General features: G+C 42.7%; 1 protein-coding gene across 7 annotated transcripts in view; it reads right to left on the bottom strand.

Moving 5' to 3' along the window:
• septin6 (septin 6) overlaps nt 1-18206 on the bottom strand; it is a 46004-nt gene that overhangs the window by 4407 nt on the left and 23391 nt on the right. For 2 of the 7 annotated variants that reach the window (XM_035767293.2, XM_035767299.2), the window contains exons 5-9: nt 14954-15115; nt 13903-13999; nt 12801-12969; nt 5242-5374; nt 4864-5054 (exon numbers count right to left, since the gene is read on the bottom strand). In XM_035767293.2, the coding sequence (XP_035623186.1) occupies nt 4864-5054; nt 5242-5374; nt 12801-12969; nt 13903-13999; nt 14954-15115 (752 nt within the window). Of the gene's footprint in view, nt 1-442; nt 1815-2950; nt 2996-3664; nt 3725-4863; nt 5055-5241; nt 5375-12800; nt 12970-13902; nt 14000-14953; nt 15116-18206 lie in introns of those variants that run through there. The other 5 variants (XR_008125036.1, XR_008125037.1, XR_004824836.2 and 2 more) reach the window with 5 other exon arrangements.

Below are 18206 nucleotides of genomic sequence, written 5' to 3'. Positions count from 1 at the left end.
TGCCAAATAAAGGAGTGTTCCTATCCTGTTTCTCCAGGAGGGATGGAGAATGACTGCTGGCTCAGTTTGTTCAGACAAAAGCAATGCAGTAGTATAAGGCTGAATACTAAAATGCTCATGCAAGTCTCCCACTGAATTCAATTCAGGATTTATGTGAAATTCCAAGTTACGTGCGCATATCCCAAGTTAGGATCCAGCCCTATAAATTCAGGTTAGCAGACAATTTTGCTCTGTAAAGCTCTGTAAGGAGAGTTGTTTTGACAATAACAATGGCGTGATATCTCAAAACCCTTGAATGAGAGATAAATATGTAGACCAAAGCTAGTGTTTTCAACTGTAATCAGAATCTATGTGAAACCCTAATATCCTCACATGCAGAACCCACTTACATACTATGTTATTGCTTCATTAAATATTTCATACACAATAATCGTGGCCACAGTTGAAATATTTGGTGAAATTCCCTCTTTATTTCCCTTGGAGATTAAGTATTTTTTGTGTAACACTGATACAAGTGCAATACTGATCCCTACATTATTGTTATTTGGTTAAAAGGCTTCAAATATGATGTTATATGTAGAAAAAAATCTAAAAGTCACAATTGCACTGGAAATATACAAAATCAAATTTATGTCAAATGTAAAAACGTGGAAAGCTAACAAGTATGCAGATAGCGTACAGTATATGAAAAACAATGAGGAATGGGCAAAGACATGACAAGAAATCATTCATATTTGCACATGCACTAGGCTAAGATGAAATAACATCAGCAGTTGACTAACACTCACTCTCTCCGTAGCCTGAGTGCCAGTCTGTTTGTGCTATCATGCCAACTCCCTGTCACTCATTATTCATGCCATGTTACGAGCAGGCAAAAGCACAAACAGATCTGGAACTAGGCTACTCTCTTGATAGGTGGTGGACAACATGCCCTCATTCAAAACATACAATAATAGTATCTTCATTTTCAATAATTACACATTATATTGCAACACGATATCAGTGCACATCGTCATAATGTCCTACTATTGGAGTGGTTGATTATACCCTGGTAGTGAGTAGAATAGTGGTGGTCTGAAACATGGACCGGAAGATGCTAATGAGTACGCTCACAGACAGCTATGTCTTACTATACTAGTGAGGTCTTTCGGGGGACCAACAACTGATTTCCATTCAAAATCTAATTTTCCCTAACCGCTAACCCTAACTCTTAACCTAATCTTAACCTCTAACCCTAATTCGAACCCAAAATCTAACCCTAAAATAGTCATATTACAAGTGAGGACCAACAAAATGTCCTCACTTCTCTGAATGTTAGTTGGTTTACTATTCTTGAGAGGACTTCAGGTACTTACAAGTATAGTAAACATGTGTCCACACACACACAAACACACCCACTCCACTGGTCTGGTCAGACCACAGCTGATATACATTTCACCTTAGCCTCCACAAACTCCTGCCTGTCACAACAATAGTTGTGCAGTAGTTGTGCATGTAAAAGTGAAAAGCACACTCAGTCATGCAGAACAGGTCAACAACAAGAAAATAAATGTACTTTCCAACAGAAAGCAAACAGGCAAACAGAGGATGATGGCTCGTAACAAAAAGAACGTACAAAAACAAGCATCTTTAGCGCAAAAAGGATGTGTTTGAGTCAAGGATTCCCATTCACAGTAATGGCTGGATTCTTCCACAGTGCAGGGGCATGTGTAGGGTTTGGAATGGGGGAGAGGGGGGGGGGGGCTGGAGGGCACAGAGAACAGCATGGCACTGCCAGGGATGGGGTGAAAAATCATTCCTACAGGAATCCTTAACTGGAAGCGAGAGAGAAGGACCATTACTGCTTTCTAGGGGTTAATGCTAACACTGGTAGATACCACAGGTGGCTGCTGAAGGGAGGACAGCTCATAATAATGGCCGAAACGGCATCAAACACATGGAAACCAGCCATTACCACGAGCCTGTCCTCGCCAATGAAGGTGCCACCAACTTCCTGTGATAGACATACTTTTTAATCAAATGACAGAATCACATTCTTCATGTTAGTGGTAAAATGTCATGTTAAAAAGAACATGCACTTAGGTTGTTACTGTTTATAGGACTTATGAGTGAATGGGGGTGGGGAGATTTAGAGTATCTGTTGAAACTAAATTGACTTGGTATGCTCATAGACACCACACCAACTCAGTGGCCTTGTGGTTAGAGTTTCTGCCCTGGGATTGGAAGGTTGGGAGTTCCATCCCGGCCAGGTCATACCAAAGACTATAAAAATGGGACCTGACGTGTCTCTGATTGGCATTCAGCATCAAGGATTGGGGCTAAGGTCCTGTGATAGACTAGTGTCCTGTCCAGGGGGTTTACTTGTACATCAAGCTGACTCACGCTACAGAAACAGGAGATAGGCTCCTGCCATTTGTGCTCGTGCAAGGCTCCTTACTTTATGGACTACCACAGATGGGGACAGCCGAAGAACCCTTTCTGTTGATGAGTGTATGGCTGAGGCTGTATGAATAGCGTATCTCTCAGTGTGTTTTTCTTTGGTATCGACAAAGAGGTGGGTGTCAAATAGCTGAAGGATCAACAACAAAAACATTGCTATAAAAAAATCCTTGTACACAAGGATTGGCACTATAGGTGAACAGCGCACTAGCGTGACCCTGCAGTTTCTACAGGACTCTGAATGTCTCTTTGTGTAGTGGCTGGGCAGGGTGGACCACAAAAGCAGATTGTTGTGGTGTTGATAGTAGACATATTGTTGCCTGCATTTCTACCAGCTGCTAGAAGTTAAAATACTTATTGAAATACATTTCTAATTATAATTTGAGGACTCCCATCTCATTTAAGTTCAAATATGTGTTGAACTCACATCTGATAAACATGTATTTAAACATTGATTTATGTGCTTTTTGTCATTGGTTACCAGGGGAACAGTTGAGTATGCAAGCCTTACCAGGACAAGATGCCTCATGCAGCATGCAGCAAGTGGAGGGGTTAACTGTAAAACAGCATGGATGAACATAGGTGACACATGCACTCACAGGAGAAATACGGTGCATTCAAGACAGCTTGGAAACTAGGAAGCTCAGAGTTAAGAGTTTGTGTAGAACTTTATATTGGCTGATTCAGATCTTTTCAAAGTGGGAAACTTGGGCCTCATCTTTCTACAACCAGTTTATAAGTCGGAAATGTCCGTTTCCGAGTTGTCTTGAACGCGGCAACACATACACATGTCACATCTACACCACTCACTAAAACATGCCATGCTCATGTCCTTTGGTTCCTGAACAAAACATTAATTTGTAGCATAAGCTATCTACAGGCTTATATTTTGCACTTAGATAAGGAAATAGAAAGGCTCCAAGTTTGGGATCCATAGGTTTAGCAAACGAGGAAGTATTAACTATCATTCATACGGCCAGTTTCTCAGACAAGATTAAGCTAGGCTTTTTAGTCTAGGTCAAGCCTTAATCTGTGTCCAGGAAACTGGCCAATAATGTTTTGATCAGTAACCCAGAGACATGAAGTGAATGGGGAGGAGAGTAAAGTGAACCATGTGAGTTGGGAAAAACAGCTGCCTGGCAGGGGGGAAAAGTCCAGAGTTCAGAGATAGTGGAGAGAAAGGACAGAAGAACTGTAAAGAAAATCATTTAGAATTGAAAAAAACCTTTCTCAGTGCAAGTGTCTTCTTTCTTTCTAACGGGGCCGGTGACAGGGCTCACATCAGCTTGAATACACAACCAGGAGTGATTACCAACATGAAGGGACCCACGACAACAACTTTGTCACCATGGCCCAAATACTGCAGCCCTTATACTACAGATAAAACAAGCTGTAAAAATGACAACCAACATTCCTATGGGATATAGGCCTATACCAGCAGTGTCCCTAGTCTAGGGTCAATACAATCAGATTCCTGTAATACCAAGTCTAATTTACATGAATCTGGTTTAGGATATTACTAGATATAGTACTCTACTCTGTAGAAGAATAGCAAGTCCACCTCTATACCATAGTTATAAAGGAATAAGAGCAAAGGCTTGCTAGACTGTTAAGCTAAGCATCATGACATCTATTGCTCCTCCATTTCAAAGTAATCAGTCAGTTTCGTTGATTATCACTCATCCATTAGACTGGGGAGAGAAACCACTCAGTGCTCAGTGACATTAACGGTTAGGCAAAGAGTTCCTGGAAATGCATCGACACAAGGCAAATGAAAGCTTCGATAAGGAGTTTTTTCGTTTCTCTAGGTGTGGTGTGTGCCAGGCTTCTTTATATCTGAGGTGCAGTGATGCAACAACAGCATACAGTGGTCCACATACATACAGCACAGAATTAAATCACATTTCTATTTTGATCAGTCCATCCCACTATCTGTATCACCAAATACACATGCGTGGATAGGGAAGGACAGCATTACATCATTTTGGATGGCACCTATTCTAAGTGGAATGAATGACCCAGTGGTCCCCTATTATTGTATAGGCGGGGCACCCCTCATTTTGGTTAATGAGGCCCCGAATGTTGATTTGGGGGCCTTTGTGCTCAGCCTGGAAAACAATCTAGGGGAAACACTATAGTCACAATATATCCAGTTGGTCTTTGATCCTCCTAGATCAGACTGCTCCAGTCTAGTATCCCTAAGGAATCCTCAAGTATAGCTGGGTTGTGTTCATTAAAGCAGGCAACATGAACCATGTTAAAGCGTTTCGAACTAAACATGAAAATGAGCGCTTCTCATTTGACAGGTCCAGGGAGTCCCTCCCTGTTTCAGTCTGTTCTATTCTGTTTGGGTGCCTAATGAACATGACCCTGAACACTGCCTGCTGTGTGAGTAGTAGGGAGGTGAACGCAGGAGACACTTACTTTTTCCTCTCCTTGTCCCTCTTGAGTGTGGTGGAGCCCCCTGCCTGCAGAGCCTGGGACTGTAGGAGCTCAGCGGCCGTCTTTTTCTGCTTGAACCCGTTGAGCTCGTCATCCAGGGATTTCTTCTTGTCCTCCAGCTTCTTCTTCTCATCCTGGTGCAGCTTCTTGAGCCGGTCAAACTTCTCGTGCAGCTGTGTTGCGAGGGAGAAGACTTACATCTCAGATAGAAACTAATTTAGGTGTGATATCTGTAGCAAACAGAGATGTCGCACATGTAACCCTAGTTCTTCTTAGGTTGGTAGGATTGGTGATGACATGGCAAAATTACAGCGTTAACTAGTAAAAGAGATACCTTCCTGTATACACACATACACAAACCTCTTTCTCGGCCTCCTTCAGCTCAGCCTCCTTTTCCTTGACTCTCTGGACGAACATCTGCCTCATCTCTTCCTCTTTCTTCTGCAGCTCTCCCATGAACTCGTTCCTCTTGGCCTCGTACGTCTCCTGCAGACTGGGGTCCACGCAGAAAGAGGAAAGACATAAATGATGTCATACTAATGAGTCATATATGTTAGTACTATGTCTATCATTCCTGTGGAATAGAGCAGACTGCCATTTAAAGTGGTTGTGATTAAGTGGTTGTGATTAACTAAGGGGGTGGTAGAAAGTGGAAAGTGGTGCGTACCGTTTCTTCACCCTTCTCCTAAAGAGTGCTCTGGCACACTCCTCGACATGGAGTTCAAAGGATTGGAATTATGTTAGGAATTGACTGGAGGGAGTTCCTTTATTTTTTTTAACTATTTTTAACAGACATAATCTTGTATAAATATATATAAATGACTAAACACATTGAAACGATAGCACATACATTGTCAGTTTACCACAGGACCACAGCATATGTAATAGGGTTCCTTAGTGCTTTTTGCATCTCCAACAGAGATGTGACATTTCTGGGCGCATTAGATGCATTCTGGCAGGAGTGTAGTAAGTCCTATGAATTATATTAAATTGCAGTAGTTTCTGTCTACCGTTGTAGGAGCAGGTATGAACCATTTCGCAGATTTTTTTTTATTTCACCTTTATTTAACCAGGTAGGCTAGTTGAGAACAAGTTCTCATTTACAACTGCAACCTGGCCAAGATGAAGCAAAGCAATGCGACACAAAAAACAACATATGGAATAAACAAACGTACAGTCAATAACACAATAGAAAAGTCTATATACAGTGTGTGAAAATGAGGTAAGATTAGGGAAGTAAGGCAATAAATAGGCCATAGTGGCGAAATAATTACAATTAAACACTGGAGTGATAGATGTGCAGAAGATGAATGTGCAAGTAGAGATACTGGGGTGCAAAGGTGAAGAAAAAAAAATACAATATAGGGATGAGGTAGTTGGGTTGGCTATTTACAAATGGGCTGTGTACAGGTTCAATGATCAGTAAGCTGCTCTGACAGCTGATGCTTAAAGTTAGTGAGGGAGATATGAGTCTCCAGCTTCAGTGATTTTTGCAATTCGTTCAAGTCATTGGCAGCAGAGAACTGGAAGGAAAGGTGGCCAAAGGAGGAGTTGGCTTTGGGGATGACCAGTGAAATATACCTGCAGGAGTGAGTGCTACAGGTGGGTGCTGCTATGGTGACCAGTGAGCTGAGATAAGGCGGGGATTTACATAGCAAAGACTTATAGATGACCTGGAGCCAGTGGGTTTGGTGACGAATATGAAGCGAGGGCCAGCATACAGGTCGCAGTGGTGGGTAGTATATGGGGCTTTGGTGACAAAACGGATGGCACTGTGATAGACTACATCCAATTTGCTGAGTAGAGTGTTGGAGGCTTTTTTGTAAATGACATCGACGAAGTCAAGGATCGGTAGGATAGTCAGTTTTACGAGGGTACGTTTGGCAGCATGAATGAAGGATGCTATGTTGCAAAATAGGAAGCCGATTCTTGATGACATTTTTGATCGGAGATGCTTAATGTGAGTCTGGAAGGAGAGTTTACAGTCTAACCAGATACCTAGGTATTTGTAAGTCAGAAGTGGGTAATGGGTAGTGATGCTGGATGGGCGGGCAGGTGCGGGCAGCGATCGGTTGAAGAGCATGCATTTAGTTTTACTTGCATTTAAGAGCAGTTGGAGACCATGGAAGGAGTGTTGCATGGCATTGAAGCGCGTCTAGAAGTTTGTTAACTTCCTTGGGATAGGGGGCGGTATTTTGAAGTCCGGATGAAAAGCGTGCCCAAAGTAAACTGCCTGCTACTCATGCCCAGAAGCTAGGATATGCATCTAAAGTTTCTAAAACTGTTAAAATAATGCCTGTGAGTATAACAAAACTGAAATGGCAGGCACAACACCGAGGACAAACCATCCCACCCCGAGGACAAACCAGGGCTTCCACTTGATGTCAACAGTCTTTAGAAAGGGTTTCAGGCTGGTTTTTGGAAAAATGAGCCAGAAATGGTAGTTTTTCTAGGTGGCTCCCATTTTGGCTGTAGTGTTTCCAGTCGCGTGAATGAGAGCGCGTTCTTTGGTATTTTTCTCCGGTAAAGACAATAACGATTCTCCGTCTTAAATTGTATTGTTTATTTGCGTTTTAGGGCACCTAAGGTTTGATTATAAACATTGATTGACTTGTTTGGATACGTTTATTGCTAACGCTTGGGATTCATTTTGTATGCGTTTTGAAGGAGGAAACCGAGTTGATTATTGACTGAAGCGTGCCAGGTAAACTGAGTTTTTATGGATATAAAGAAGGACATTATCGAACAAAAGGACCATTTGTAATGTAACTGGGACCTTTTGGCGTGCCAACAGAAGAAGATCTTCAAAGGTAAGGCATATATTATATCGCTATTTCTGACTTTCGTGTCGCAACTCCCAGGTTGAAAATGATTTGTTATGCATTTGTGTGCTGGGCGCTGTCCTCAGATAATCACATGGTTTGCTTTCGCCGTAAAGCCTTTTTGAAATCTGACACGGCAGATGGATTAACAACAAGTTAAGCTTTATTTTGATGTATTGCACTTGTGATTTCAGGAAAGTTTAATATTTATAGTAATTTAATTTGAATTTGGCGCTCTGCAATTTCACCGGAAGTTTACGAAATGGGACGCTAGCGTTCCACTGATCCGCAAGAAGTTAACACAGTGTCCAAAGATGGGCCAGAATTATACAGAATGGTGTCGTCTGCGTAGAGGTGGATCAGAGAATCAGCAGCAGCAAGAGCAACATCATTGATGTATACAGAGAAAAGAGTCGGCCCGAGAATTGAACCCTGTTGCACCCCCATAGAGACTGCCAGAGGTCTGGACAACAGGCACTCCGATTTGACACACTGAACTCTATCTGAGAAGTAGTTGGTGAACCAGGCGAGGCAGTCATTTGAGAAACCAAGGCTGTTGAGTCTGCCGATAAGAATGCGGTGATTGACAAGAGTCGAAAGCCTCGGCCAGGTCAAGGAAGACAGCTGCACAGTATTGTCTTTCATTGATGGCGGTTATGATATCGTTTAGGACCTTGAGCATGGCTGAGGTGCACCCATGACCCGCTCGGAAACCAGATTGCATAGCGGAAAAGGTATGGTGGGATTTCGAAATGGTCGGCGATCCGTTTATTAACTTGGCTTTCAAAGACTTTAGAAAGGCAGGGTAGGATAGATAAAAGATTGTAACAGTTTGGGCCTAGAGTGTCGCCCTTTTGAAGAGGAAGATGACTGCGGCAGCATTCCAATCTTTAGGGATCTCAGACAATACAAAAGAGAGGTTGAACAGGCTAGTAATAGGCATTGCAACAAATCATTTTAGAAAGAGAGGGTCCAGATTGTCTCGCCCAGCTGATTTGTAGGGGTCCAGATTATACAGCTCTTTCAGAACATCAGCTATCTGGATTTGGGTGAAGGAGAAATGGGGGAGGATTGGGCAAGTTGCTGTGGGGGGGTGCAGAGCTGTTGACTGGGGCAGGGGTAGCCAGGTGGAAAGCAAGGCCAGGCATCGAAAAATTCTTATTGAAATGATCGATTATCATAGATTTATCAGTGGTGACAGTGTTTCCTATCCTCAGTGCAGTGGGCAGCTGGGAGGAGGTGCTCTTGTTCTCCATGGACTTTACAGTGTCCCAGAACCTTTTGGAGTTTGTGCTACAGGATGCAAATTTCTGTTTGAAAAAGCTAGCCTTTGCTTTCCTAACTGCCTGTGTAAATTGGTTGTTTTTGTGCTGGTCAAGTGCAGTCAAGTCTGGAGTGAACCAAGGGCTATATCTGTTCTTAGTTGTACATTTTTTGAACGGGGCATGCTTATTTAAGATGGAGAGGAAAGCAATTTTAAAGAATAACAAAGGCATCCTCTACTGATGGGATGAGGTCAAACCCTTCCAGGATTCCCGGGCCAGGTTGATTAGAAAGGACTGCTCGCTGAAGTATTTTAGGGAGCTTTTGACAGTGATGAAGGGTGGCCGTTTGACCGCGAACGCAGGCAATGAGGCAGTGATCTCTGAGATCCTGGTTGATGAGAGCAGAGGTGTATTTAGAGGGCAGGTTGGTCAGGATGATATCTAAGAGGGTGCCCGTGTTTACGGACTTAGGGTTGTACCTGGTAGGTTCCTTGAGTATTTGTGTGAGATTGAGGGCATCCATCTTAGATTGTAGGACGGCAGAGGTGTTAAGCATATCCCAGTTTAGGTCACATAACAGTACAAACTCAAACTGAAGATTAATGGGGGGCAATTAATTCACATATGGTGTCCAGGGCACAGCTGGAGGCTGAGGGGGGTCAATAACAAGCGGCAACAGTGAGAGACTTATTTCTGGAAAGGTGGATTTTTAAAAGTAGAAGCTCGAACTGTTTGGGCACAGACCTGGATAGCATGACAGAACTCTACAGGCTATCTCTGCAGTCGATTGCAACTCCACCCCCTTTGGCAGTTCTATCTTGGAGGAAAATGTTGTAGTTAGGAATGGAAATTTCAGAATTTTTGGTGGCCTTCCTAAGCCAGGATTCAGACACGGCTAGGACATCAGGGTTGGTGGAGTGTGCTAAAGCAGTGAATGAAACACACTTAGGGAGGAGGCTTCTAATGTTAGCATGCATGAAACCAAGGCTTTTACGGTTACAGAAGTCAACAAAAGATAGCGCCTGGGGAATAGGAGTGGAACTGGGGACTACAGGGCCTGGGTTAACCTCTACATCACCAGAGGAAAAGAGGAGGAGTAGGATAAGGGTAAGGCTAAAGGCTATAAGAACTGGTCATCTAGTGCGTTGGGGACAGAGAATAAAAGGAGCCGATTTCTGGGCATGGTAGAATACATTCAGGGCATAACGTACAGACAATGGTAAGGTAAGATGTGAGTATAGTGGAGGTAAACCTAGGCATTGAGTGAAAATGAGAGAGGTTTCATCTCTGGAGGCACCATTTAAGCCAGGTGAGGTCTCTGCATGTGCATGGGGTGGGACAAAAGAGCTATCTAAGGCATTTTGAGCGGGACTGAGGGCTCTACAGTGAAATAAAACAGTAAGAACTAGCCAAGGCAGCAGTAGACAAGGCATATTGACATTAGAGAGAGAAATAAAGCAAACACAGGTGTTGATCAGGAGAGCTAAGACAACAACGGGTAATTGGCGATGAATGGGCGGGCGGGTTAGTTAGGTACATACAGGACCTGAGTTTCAGGCTGGGGCCGACAAGTAAACAAAAAGAGGTACCGTGTTATTGAAACAGTCCAGAGGGCATCAGCTGTGTAACTGAGTGATCATTGGGTCAAAGAGTCAAAGGAGCAGCAATAGGTGAGTCAGGGTGCCGTTCTGTAGTCACTACTACGCTAGGCGAGCAGGGGACACATCGTTCAGAAAAGCTAGCGGGCCGTGGCTAGTAGATGATTCTTCGGCGACATCGTAACAGAATAGCCTGTTGAGACCCCCTCGGACAGTTACGTCGGTAGACCGGTCGTGATGGATCGGTGGGGCTCCATGTCGGCAGGAAAAGGGTCCAGGCCAATTGGCAAAATAGTTATTGTAGCCCAAGAATTGGCTGAAGGACCTCTTTGACTAGCCGGGAGATGGGCCTTGCTCGAGGCTTGCTCCAGGCTAACTGGTGCTTGCTTCGGGACAGAGACGTTAGCCAGGAGTAGGCACTCGGATAGCAGCTAGCTAGCTGCGATGATCCGGTGTAAAGCTTCAGAGCTTGCGGTAGGAATCCAGAGATGTGGTATGGAAAAAGCAGTCCGATATTCTCTGGGTTGATATCGCGCTGTGCAGACTGGCAGGAATTGACCGGACTGAGGCTGGCTAATGTCCGAGTTAACGGTGATGACCGCTAGCACTGGCTAACTGACAACTAGCTAGTAGCTAGTTAGCTGGCTAGCTTCTAATGGAGGTTCCAGTTCCAAAGTGTAAAAGAATTGCAGATCCGTACCACATTGGGTGAGGAGGGTTGCAGGAGAGTATGTTGAGTCCGTAGATGGAAATTGAGATTAAAAATATTAAAAATATATACGAAGAAAACTATATATACATGGGATGGGACAGGACAAATAGACATCCGACTGCTATGCCATCTTGGAACATATCTGTGACCAATAGTTCTCCTCAATTTCTTCCTTTAGATCTGTTTCCCATGGTTTCCATCTAGGTTCTGAACCATCTGGTAGAGTTTAAATCAACCCTTGATATAACTTGGCAATCAACTTCTTTAGCGTAGCAGCCTCTTTCCGTATTATTTCTATGCTAGAAGCCGTCGGTTCATCCAGATTCTATTGAAGTGATTGAATAAGCTTTCTGAATGGAAGAACTTAAAAGAAATCGGCCTTGGATAATCCAAGTCTTTCTTGTAATTGATTGAATTAGTAGAGATCCATGTTCAAAATTCATAATGCCACTTTGGAACAAGGACTTAAAGGTGTTAAAGGTGTTATCATTAAACACTGGAGGTAAGGTGGGGTTATTCCAAATAGGGGTGCCTGGCGATATTTGTTCTTTTCACCTCATGAATTAATGTACATTTTCCAAAACATTAATGACATTGAGAATCATTGGACTGTCTGTTTTTAGTAGTGAATATAGTGAATATAGATCACAAAGTATTACATGTTCGGCTTCAATAGTCCTCCATGGATAGGAGGATAGACTGATTTCCATTGTTTAAGTGAAAGCAGTTGTACAGCCCTGTAATACATCTTCCTATGAGGTAGTCCAAGACCTCCAGCTTTCTAGAGGAAGTATTAAACAGTCAATTTGACTCTTGAGGTCTTTCCATTCCAATTAAAGTTGGAGAGCAGGCCATTTTATTTTAAAAAGTTGGATGGAATTGAAACTGGCAGGGCCTGGAATAAATACATCAACCTTATTAATATATTCATTTTGATTATGTTGACCCTATGCATCATAGAGAAAGGGAGAGATCTCCATCTCTGAACATCGGATTCAACCTATCTATTAAAGGAGAGTAATTGATTTTATATGCCTCCTCCAGACTGCATGGTATCAGTACACCCAGGGATGTCATATGTCTTTGTTTATTTCCACTTAGATGTATTTTCTAAGCTTGAGAAGTCATGATTACAAATGGGCAATATTTCAGTTCTCACAATTTACTTTGAATATGGACACAGCACCATGTGTCCAACAGTAATAAAAGGCATGTCAGAGAATGTTCTGGTTTAGATCAATAAAGTAAAATGTAATCTGCATACAATGATGTCATATATTGATCTCTACCAATCTCTATGCCCCGGATTGAGCCATGAGCTCTAATTATTGTTGCTAGGGGTTTTGTGGCTAAAGAAAATAAATAACCAGACAAAAGGTTTCCCTGTGGAGGCAGTTTACACCATTGTTAAATCCACGACAAGGAGTGTGCAGCAGGGTGGAGAATCGGGACGCAGTCTCTGAGGGATGTAGGGAGTTAAGAGGAAACAGGAAGGAGGAAATATGGAGAGAAGCAGCCTCACCTGAAGGGTTTGCAGTCAGGGTCTGTGTCCTTGAAGCCCATCTCCTCCAGCTTGCAGCGACGGTAGAGCTCGTAGTGTCTGGTGTGAGTCTGCTCTCTAAGATCCTCCATGTTCACCCTGATTAGCATCTCTCTCAGCTTCACAAAGTCACAGTGGTTTTCATTCTCCACTGCCGACGACACACACACACACACACACACACACACACACACACACACACACACACACACACACACACACACACACACACACACACACACACACACACACACACACACACACACACACACACACACACACACACACACACACACACACACACACACACACACGCACGTAAGACAGCTACCACTCAACAGCGTTTGATTAAAACACTACCACTGGTTGACAACGTGGGTCAATCTATTAACCACTACAGGTTGAACAAACAACAGCCATTGTAAAAGACCAGAACCACACATTCACAACTCACATAATTGCTTGTTTTAAACACATTTCTGATTCAACTTTGATTGAAATGTGCAGGTATGTGTAATAGTCAGTGAACACTAATAACAAATGTACACAGCTCCATTCATGCCCTATGGAAGGTTCATTTCAGGTTTTAGAATCTAGCGGAGGGCCACGTAAGGTGGCCAAATAACAAATTGACAGGTGATAAGGTGTGGGAATACGGAGGAAGTGTCATATAATTTGAATATCTTGTCATTTGATATACTGAGAATACGAGATGTTTCACATCTGTATTCCTATGCTAAATCAGTGACTTACCCTGATAATGCTCACAGGTTTCATGACCTACCACTTTTCAAGCATTATTGACTCGTTTGAAATAAATCAATCCGATAGAACCCTCAGACATTTGTGACATGACTCAAGCACCCGCTGCTGTAGCTCATACAGTTATGGAAGAGTGGGCGCATGCATTGTTAAATAGACAAACTTGAATGAGATTACATAAGCAGCAGTGATAGCTTCCCTCTTGACGGTATGAATGTAGTTGTTAAGGGAGTTGGGGCGGAATGAGTGGGAGGGAAATGGCGGCCAAAAATGGAAGGACACCCCCCCTCTCATTTCCCCTGTTGTACGTGACCTAGCTTACCCTGTACAGTCCCCCAGGGGTACTGCCGCGCTTTCACCATCTTGTTGCCGATCTTCACTTCCTCCGTGCTTCCCACCACGGCGAACGGCAAATGGGCCTGCGGAGCAGAAGGGATTCTCGTTAGTGCAGTGACACCTGAGTCCATCTTTCTGCCTTTCTCTCTTTTTATCAAACACAACACACATATCACACACATCATGCAAGCACACACACTATTGACACTTCCTGCAATTATCATTGCATGTTATCACTCCATTACACAACTTGATTATTTATTTGTTTAGATTTGGATCAATTGGAGCACATCTCTTGACAGGCAAAACAATTGGCAGAGTCAACCTAACACAAAGTTAATTGCAGGTGATGTGAATCATGTTAGGTCTATATTGCAAGTTAATACACGTTCCATTCATCCAACAGCAAGGGCTTCTGACTGCAGTGATCGGAGTGGGTGGCCTTTCTGCCAGAGTGGTGGCGTCTTCGTGAGATCGGAGGGCGAGAGTCTTGAGAGCTAATTGAGTAGCGCAAATCAACTGGGTTCTGCTCAGTCAGAAGCATTGGCATTCTCCACTCGCTTATGTCACTCCTCATGGTCCACTCATTTAACCCCGGCCCGTTAGTCAGCGGCCAGGGACCCTTTCCCACACAGAGCTTCCTGTAGCAAGAGCTAGCTGATTGTCTGTCATACACTGTACTGGACTGGTGGAGGAGGAGGACACAGATGGTGCTCGTATCCTGCTCTAGTGCTGCTGTTTCAATGTTCTGAGAATTAACAGAATAAATTACTCACAACTCATAGTGAAAGGAAACTCACTCGAGGGGTACAGATACACAACTACATCTACTCCTGTAGATGTACGTATATTGTATTACTTGGCCTCACAAAAAAAAAATCCATGAAAGCATCAAACTATCGTATTCACTTGATATTTCTTCCTAACCAAACCTTGTCAGTCACTCTCATACTTCTCAACTATAACTAGTAAGTCTGTATAACCTTCTGAAATGCTGCTGAACTAAAATGAGCAGCATCATAGAAGGGTTATCTTACGTTCATGGTGGAGTTGATCTCTGCCACCGTCTCATCGTCGATGGGGAATTGGTAGATCAGAACACCGTTGCTGACCAGCTCACTGGTGATCTTGATCTTGAACTTGGTCAGCTCGCTTTTGGAGATGGCGTCTGATTTGGCGATGATGGGGATGATGTTGACCTGTTGTTTGAGGAGATGAAAATAGATCAGAAAATGTTATTAGGCTCTCCGCAAATGAGGAAATGATATGTGCAGGTGTAACAGTATTAGCTTCCGTCCCCTCGCCCGTACCCGGGCTCGAACCAGGGACCCTCTGCACACATCAACAACAGTCACCCACGAAGCATCGTTACCCATCGCTCCACAAAAGCCACGGCCCTTGCAGAGGTTGGGGAACAACTACTTCAGGTCTCGGAGCGAGTGACGTCGCCGATTGAAACGCTATTAGTGCACACCACCGCTAACTAGGTAGCCATTTCACATCGGTTACACAGGCACATAGACAAAACAATCATTCAAAATACATACTAAAACACAGGCATTGATTTGTTTGTTTTTTACAGACTTGCATCAAGTTTTAAAATCAGGATTACAATATTTAGTACAAAGTGCATGCTAGCAGCTAGGGAGCAGAGCAGATGAAGGATTGTTATGATGGGCTGACAGTGACAAGGTGTGAACAAATAATGCCCACACATTGGGATGTAGCTAAATAAGGAACAGCTTTGAGGCTCATGTCAAATGCAATTTTACAACCCTCCGCTTTCAGCAGGACAAAAAAAAAATACTGAAATCAGATTGGCTGTACTTTCAAATCAGAGCCCATGAAAACAATGTAGATCAAGATAATCCTATAATCATTTGATCCAAAACCTCTCAGCTCCACACATTAAGGTTTTGTTCCCCAGATACAGATTAAGCCTTGTCCTGGATTAAAAAGCCCTTTTCCCTGGAGCTTCTGCATTGATCATTTGTAAGTACAAGACTAAGCTTAATCTATAATAAACACATACAAAACACTCCCATACGAAAAATAATACATTGGAATACATTTCAATAAAATATATACACTACCGGTCAAAAGTTTTAGACCACCTTCTCATTCATGGGTTTTTCCTTTATTCTTACAATTTTCTATATTGTAGAATAATAGTGAAGACATCAAAACTATGAAATAACACATATGGAATCATGTAGTAACCAAAAAAGTGTTAAACAAATCAAAATATATATTATATTTGAGAATCTTCAAATAGCCACCCTTTGCCTTGATGACAGCTTTGCACACGCTTGGCATTCTCTCAACCATCTTCATGAGGTAGTCACCTGGAATTCAATTAACAGGTGTGCCAATTTAAAAGTTCATTTGTGAAATTTCCTTCTTAATGTGCTTGAGCCAATCAGTTGTGTTGTGACAAGTTGGGGGGTATACAGAAGATAGCTCTATTTGGTAAAAAAGTCAATATTATGGCAAAAACAGCTCAAATAAGCAAAGGGAAATGACAGTCCATCATTATCATATATCATATTCATATCATATCTTCCAGTCAATACGGAAAATGTCAAGAACATTGAAAGTTTCTTCAAGTGCAGTCGCAAAAACCATCAAGCGCTATGATGAAACTGGCTCTTATGAGGACCACCAAAGGAATGGAAGACTCCTCTGCTGCAGAGGACAAGTTCATTAGAGTTACCAGCCTCATAAATTTCAGCCCAAATAAATGCATCATAGTGTTCAAGTAACAGACACATGTCAACATTAACTGTTCAGAGGAGGAGACTGTGTGAATCAGGCCTTCATGGTCAAATTGCTGTAATGAAGCCACTACTAAAGGACACCAGAAAAAAGAAACTTGCTTGGGCCAAGAAACACGATCAATTAGACCGGTTAAAATGTGTCCTTTGGTCTGGAGTTGGTCTGGAGTTCCCACATATGCTGAGCACTTGTTGGCTGCTTTTCCTTCACTCTGCGGCCCGACTCATCCCAAACCATCTCAATTTGGTTGAGGTCAGGGGATTTTGGAGGCCAGGTCATCTGATACAGCACTCCATCACTCTCCTTCTTGGTAAAATAGCCCTTACACAGCCTGGAGGTGTCCTTTAGCTAGCTAGTTCCCAATTAAATTAAAATGTGTTCATGAACATGAGCCCTCTTGTGTGGGATTGTTTCAATGACTTTGTCTCCATAGCCGCGGGAAGATGTTTGAAGCTGGGGGTGCAGCAATTTTTTAGCCGACTCAATCTCTGCATTATCCACACGGTAACTGTCAACTTGTGAGTCTGCAATTGACACTGGAGGTGAAGGAATCTGCATTGTTAAGTCTCAATTTAATGTTCACGAACATTAACCCCTAATTCTTTATCTTGTGTGGAATTGTTTCACTGACTGTCTCTGCATTATCCGTAGGGTAACTGTCAACTTGTAAGTCTGAAAATGTACATTGAAGATGAAGGAATCCGCATTTGATATTCAGAGACATTATGTTCAAATAAAGATGTTAAGTGCAAAGTGGTCATTTGTACATTATATTTTGTGTTTCAGATTCAACCTGTGACTCCCATGCCACAATTCAACATTAGACCAAGTTATTTGAGCAAAAACATTTTGAAAGCACTCTTTTAGTTGGTCATTCAAACTTTTCAAAGTATACAATCACATTTATTTATAAAGCCCTTCTTACATCAGCTGATGTCACAAAGTGCTGTACAGAAACCCAGCCTAAAACCCCAAACAGCAAGCAATGCAGTTGTAGAATGACGGTGGCTAGGAAAAACTCCCTAGGGCATGTTGTTGTGATTTAGTGCTGAACTATGTAGTTCTATGCATTTAATTTGAATGTAGGCTAGCTACAGTACGTGGTATAAAAAGCTAAATGGTCCATTCGTAAAATACATGGCAACATACAATGTACAAAACATAAGGAACACCTTCCTAATATTGAGTTGCACCCCCTTTTGCCCTCGGAACAGCCTCAATTCGTCGGGGGATGGACTCTACAATTTGACGAAAGTGTTCCACAGGTTCATGTTGACTCCAATGCTTCCCACAGTTGTGTCAAGTTGGCTGGATGTCCTTTGGGTAGTGGACCATTTTTGATACACGCGGGAAACTGTTGAGTGTGAAAAACCCAGCAGCGTTGCAGTTCTTGACACACTCAAACCGGTGCATCTGACACCTATTACCATACCCCGTTCAAAGGCACTTCAATATTTTGCCCATTCACCTTCTGAATGGCACAAAACCACAATCTATGTCTCAAGGCTTAAAAAT

This window comes from Oncorhynchus keta, chromosome 4 (genome assembly GCF_023373465.1).
Source record: "Oncorhynchus keta strain PuntledgeMale-10-30-2019 chromosome 4, Oket_V2, whole genome shotgun sequence".
Taxonomy (NCBI): Eukaryota; Metazoa; Chordata; class Actinopteri; order Salmoniformes; family Salmonidae; genus Oncorhynchus; species Oncorhynchus keta.
Note: the sequence above shows the minus strand (reverse complement) of the source record. Positions and strands in the feature narration are given on the sequence as shown.